At 40.3% G+C, this 6,048-nt stretch overlaps 1 protein-coding gene across 3 annotated transcripts in view; it reads right to left on the reverse strand.

Moving 5' to 3' along the window:
* The window catches only part of SNX14 (sorting nexin 14), a 47,288-nt gene extending 41,246 nt beyond the window's left edge, over positions 1-6,042 (reverse strand). For 2 of the 3 annotated variants that reach the window (XM_008640229.2, XM_017742829.1), the window contains exons 1-4: positions 6,015-6,042; positions 5,811-5,931; positions 4,902-4,978; positions 4,711-4,789 (exon numbers count right to left, since the gene is read on the reverse strand). In XM_008640229.2, coding sequence (XP_008638451.1) covers positions 4,711-4,789; positions 4,902-4,978; positions 5,811-5,915 — 261 coding nt within the window. In that variant the 5' untranslated portion in view covers positions 5,916-5,931; positions 6,015-6,042. The remainder of the gene's footprint in view (positions 1-4,710; positions 4,790-4,901; positions 4,979-5,810; positions 5,932-6,014) is intronic. The other variant, XM_017742827.1, reaches the window with a different exon arrangement.
* Positions 6,043-6,048: the final 6 nt, after the last annotated feature.

A 6,048-nucleotide genomic window follows, 5' to 3' on the forward strand; every position in this document is an offset into this window, starting at 1 on the left:
CTACTGCTTTTGAACTGAAAGCCTGTCCATCAAGCTTTCCATGAGCGTGCCACTACAATTTCAGTTCATCAGATGCTAACAATTTATTGGCCCTCTCTTCCTCTGTAGTCCAGAGGTCTCTGAAGGCACTAGAAGAATTGTTTCCAACGGTGAGAGATCTCACCCTTATTGCTGCCTAAGCAAAACACACATGGTTTTGAGATTCATCTTTCCATGGTTATTAAATAAGCAAGAAAAGTAAAAAAAAGTGCAAGACCTGATGACCCTTCCCACTCCCACTTCCACCCAAAATGGAAGACAAAGTCTCCCTGAGATTCATCCCATGTTGTAGCAACTGAGTTCCAGCTAAACCATTTATAGACTTGCCAGTGTTTCTCTTCCACAGCCACACTGCTTCCACAGAACAGTGCAGATAATCCCACTAGACAAAGACACAGAGACAGCATGCACAGAAACAGAACTAACTCAGAATGCATTTTTCACTGGAGTCCACTTATCACTGGTCAACATATCAGAAGGCAAGACACGTTCTACTAGGACTCAGGTTATCCACAGGGCCCTAATAAATAATGTGTGGACACAGAAAGCAGCCCCTACTTGCAGATTTACTAAACACATGGCATGGCAGAGGCAGTTAAGTATGATGCTCCATCCCACACCAAGGTGCTGTACAGAAGTTAAAGCAGAGCTACTGAGTGAAATCATCCCTACGGCAAAAATAGAAGCACTCAAGAAGTAATAAGCCATTGACTGCCACTAACTGGATTTCAAGGCATTGCAGTCCATACTGTTTTCCCTTGAACCCCATCAGCACCCCAGACTGTGTAAGTGTGATTCTGCTGGACAGAAAAAAACCTGTCACATCATCCACCACACTATGATAAAGTACTGGGAAAGCAGGACATGTGTACCCACTTCCATTCACAAAAATATTATTCAGGCTCAATTGCTTACGCTTCACACATGCCACTAAAGTGGATAGGACACCTCAAACAATGACAGCTAATGATAAGCCATTTCCTTGTCTGTAAAGTATTATTCTCCAGTTTTAAATACAAATGATGAGTAATTTCATTTAAAGCCTACCTATTTTTCAAGCATTTTGCAAAATGACTAGTTCTACTAGGCGTGGGCAGCTTTGAATTGGAAAGAGATTACAAGTGTAAACCCAAATGCAGAAGGTAGCAATATAAGCAGCAGCTGAATCCAAAAAAAAAAAAAAAAAAAGGAGAGAGAGAGAAATTATTTTCTAGCATGCACTGCAACACTGCAAGCTAGCCAGTCTTTGCTGCTGAGACAAGCTTTTTGGAGACTGCCACACAACTGACCCAGTTGTCAGGAGGAGGAACTGTAGAGACGACTGATGACTGAGTCAGTAGCAGGTCAGAACTATCAGGCTGAATTAGAATGGAAAGGAGCAAGGATTTGATACATAAACCACAATAACAATTATAACACCTTTAAAGACAGCACAGCTATACAGCTGAGGCCACTTCCTGGGCATAGAACAAGCCATTTCCAATAAGAAAGAATACAGCCCACTGCGTTACTACAAGAGTTCAGGACTTGCAAAGAGCACATTCAGGCAATAACTGACTTCTTGTCACACAATTGTCTATTTCTTGGTTTTAGAAAACAAACAAACAAAAAAATTCTAGTCCTATAATCAAGTCAAGAACTGAGAACTTAAGAATTAAAAAAAAAAGTGAGATCAAAAGACAGCAGCACCTTGATCCAGTGAGACATTTTTTCACAATGCTGAACAAGAGTAGCTGAGCAGCTTTCCACAGATTTGACCTGCAATCATCTCTCCCATTGCAAAAATGAAATTGTAGAGAAGATGAGCTCAATAACAGAACAACAGGATTCAATTCTCTTTTATGCAATCTGCAGCACCTGGATTATATACAATGTAAAACTGACCAACTGATATCATGTCCTAATTCAAAAAGAAAGAAAACATCGAAGAAACTAACATAATGCAAAATGGATTAGAAACTGGAATCAAAATTATACTTAGGTTAGTGCATAATTTTTGTGCAGGATACAGCCCAAATTATAAAATATGGATAGATGCATGGTTGAGACAGTTTAGCTTTCAACCATAACAATAAACATAAATGCGGGGAGGAATGCTCAGGCACAGGTTTTGTTATTCTTCTAAACCACACAGAGCAGCTGGATAGACTAAAACAAGGCTGCAAAAGATTAAGAATTTGCAAAGTGAGACAAACTGTCATCACAATCCAAGAAAGAAAAATCCGTACTTGTGAGGAAATCTTGAATTTCTTCTGATTTGAGTGTGTATTAAATTATTCTGAAAGCACTTGAAAACAAGCTTAAAGGCTATACACCTGGTTCAAATTAGAAACATTTGGAAATGAGAATATTGCCAAAAGTCTTTAACCTGCAAAAAAAGAACTAGAAAAACTAAAACATAAAAAAAAAATCCAAAATTATTCCATGTATTTGAAGAAACTGCTTTTTAGAAACAGGCTGCACTCCGCACTCCGTTAGAATCTAATTAATCTTAATTCAGTTCACACTGTATCAGCTTCTCTCTAATGTATGACTAACCCACAAAAGAAAGTAAGAGCAGTCTCTCCTTCCAACCTGAAGCAGGCTATCCAATTCCAGGCCAGCATTACATGCTGCATCCTCAGAGCAGATGGTCAGGAGGAATATGGTGTGGGCAGAACCCCTTGCTACCTTTTAACGAGTAGAGAAGAGCAGCAACACGGAACCATGAAGCGAGATTTCTCATTCCAAATAGTATCTGTCCAACACAGGTGAAAAAGGTGGCTCAGACTACTTGTTTGGGTCCATTGAGGAGGGTGACCCTGGCTCACTGCCCCAGGAAGGTACAGAACTCAGGCCTGGTGCTTCCCTACAGTTAAGCACACAAAGGAGGGAAAGGAATGAGAAGCATGGGCATGGATACACAAAACCCATGCCTGCAATGCTAAATAAAGCAGGGGCTGGGACATGCCACTGAAGTAAAAAGTGCCAGCAAAGAAAATGCCACTGTTTTGGTAAAAGCAGAACTTCAGCAATCAGATACAAAATGCCAAGAAAATAACTATGGTATCTACTGAAATCGCTTATGAAGAGATACTACAAAGAACCTTTTCAGCATCAAATTCCCATTTAAGCTAAACAGGAACATTTCCAGTTCTTCAGCATTTACAACATCCTTGGGTAGACTGCCACAGCTATTTGGTACCCTAAATCCTAAAAATACTAAATGCATAGAAACATTTATTTTACATTCTATTATTAAAGCAAGAGTCTATTGAAATTCTATTCAGCAATACTGTCATTTTAATACACATAAACTTATTTTTAAAAAACAGATTAAGTAGCTTTAAAAGAATAAATGTTTGCTTCTGAAATCACAGAGGAAGTCACTTCATTCAACTAGAGTAAGTCACCAAGTTGTTACCTGTTCTTTTTTAAAAACATTCATCAACTGTCCATCCCTTCCTTCCCTTAAGGTTTTCATTCTCCTCCCTCTCCTGCAGCGAGCCATGCCTGGGACAACACCTCTCAGAGCTGAACTTAAGTGTTACCTTATACCACAGACACATGCATCTTTGACTTCATACACCATGCTGTTAAATGCAAGAAATGACACACAAAAATCCTCTCACTTCTGCCATGCCAGTTGTTCATCCTCCTACCACAGAACTCCAAAGCTGGAATTCTAAATAAATGGATAGTAATCTACATACATGCTTCTGTATTTTCCTAGCTTCAAAAAACAACAAAGCTTATCTGCTTAGCTGCCAATATATTTCTTCAATTACCAAAGAAATAAAAAAAAAACAAGCCCAAAGAAAAACTGCTCTTCAAATAGCTCTTTTTTGAAGAGATTAGAACAAAACACAATTCCTGATTTACAGTCTTACTAAAAAAGATATATATGCTATTCTTCTTTGAGTAAATTCACCAATTTCTTTTTTAAGACAGACTTTGTTACAGCTTTGTCTGACGATTTGAAATAGATTCACAGAATCATGGAATGGTTTGGGTTGGAAGGGACCTTAAAGATCATCACATTCCAACCCCCTGCCATGGGCAAGGCCACCTTCCACTTGGCCAGGTTACTCCATCCTGCCTGGCCTTAAACACTTCCAGGGATGGGGCAACCAAAAGTTCTCTGGGCAACCTTTCTAGCACCTCACCATGCTCACACTGAAGAATTTCTTCTTAATATCTAATCTAAACCTACTCTATCAGTTTGAATCCATTCCCCCTTGCCTTCCCCCATGATTTTGTAAATAGCCTCTTTCCATCTTCTCATAGGCTCCCTACCACCAAATTATCAACTTCATTACAGAACTTTTGTAGCTGGAGCAAATCATCTTTTACCCTCCATTCCAACAAACTAAGCAGGCTGAAATCCTTAGCTTTTCAAGACTCAGGCATGCTCAACTGTAACTCTTCTTTCCAATATTCTCCACAATTTACACAGACATTTCTTCTATGTCCTAGGTGCGCTGCTACACAAGCAGTCCATGTTTAAAAGGAGGCCACCTTGCCTCCCTGCTCCCAGCAAACACTCCTTTGGTTTGACTTTTACTTGAACAAGTTAAAACACCTGCAAGGTACATCTGAACCATCTATTGAACCAGAAGCAAAAAAGTAAAAAAGACACATAAGAAAACCCCACCGAATTTTAATGTACTAAAGAAATGATGCACCAATTACCTCTGAAAGTGATGCATCAACCTTGGAAGGCACTTTGAGATCCAGCCATGGCTGATAGTTTTCCAGAAGCAAAGTAGGTCTGTAGGAGAGTATGGAGAAGTTTATGTAACAATATGCAATTGAAAGTGTCCTACTGTGATGTGTAAAATGGCAGCAGTACTAAGCTTTCCAGTGCCACAGATGGAATTTACCTGTGCCTCTTGCATTTGACCTTGCCACATACAGCACAACTGTGACCATGGGGAAACAGCTCCGGCAATTCCAACTGCTAAGAGATTTGGACAAGTTTACATTCTCCAAAATGATGACTCTGTTAATATACTGACACATTTGTGAATTTCATTTTAGAGCACGCTATTACACTGAAATGAGTAAAGACAAACTTGTTCTTCCAGCAGGAAAACAAGATAACAACACATAATATAAGAAACAACTGAACCGAAACGAAAAATCGTTTCTGCTAAAACAAAGTGCAAGGACACAGATACCCTTTCACATCTCCACTCATCTCCCCATGCATTAATCAGTCTAATAAACAGACCAGCTGGTTTCTCTGCCATACTCACACCCCTGAACTGTTGCAACTATACTTTCTTAGTCCTGTGAAATTCTATATTGAACTGTTTTAAGTTAGAAAAGAGCAATTTGCTTTGGGAATATTTTTTTTTCTCTTTGAAATGCAGTACTGCTTAGAGAATTTTCATTACAGTGAACAAAGACTCAGCACTGGCCTGTCAAAAGAAGGGCACCTTTAGGAAAGAAAAAGCCCCATTAAAGGAGCAAACAACATCCTTTCTCCACTGCCTGCTACTCAAATGCTCAAAATGTACAATGAGGGAAGCGGGAAGCAGCATCCATGGACTCTCCAACAACCGGCCTTGCAGCTATACGTGGATTTGATGGGACTATGCAGAAACACATGAACAATCCAAAGTCCTAATCATCCTCTATTTGTCACAAAACACCTACCAGTAGGAGTGTACGAGCTGTACTGACATACAGTACTTCTGAAAGCAGCTAGGATTAGACAAGAATTGCTACTTCATATAAATTCGTATCATATTTAAAGAAAGCACACGACTCTTCACAGACATATTTACCTTAGGTTTATATTTTATTGTGAACAGAATATTGGGCAGGAGGGAGTCCGGTCCCAAGGAACAGTAGAAGGTGACGACCCCAGCCACGAACGACCAGAAGACCATCAGAACGTGAAGATACCTTACAGACACACAGGAAGGAAGAGCCGCTGCGTGAGAAGGCGCAGCGCCGCCCGCACCCGGCTCCCCCGCCCGCCCGGTTACCGGTTGAGGAGGAGGGGGGGGGGGCCCCGCCCCC

Source organism: Corvus brachyrhynchos, unplaced genomic scaffold, assembly GCF_000691975.1.
Source record: "Corvus brachyrhynchos isolate BGI_N302 unplaced genomic scaffold, ASM69197v1 scaffold87, whole genome shotgun sequence".
NCBI classification, from domain to species: domain Eukaryota; kingdom Metazoa; phylum Chordata; class Aves; order Passeriformes; family Corvidae; genus Corvus; species Corvus brachyrhynchos.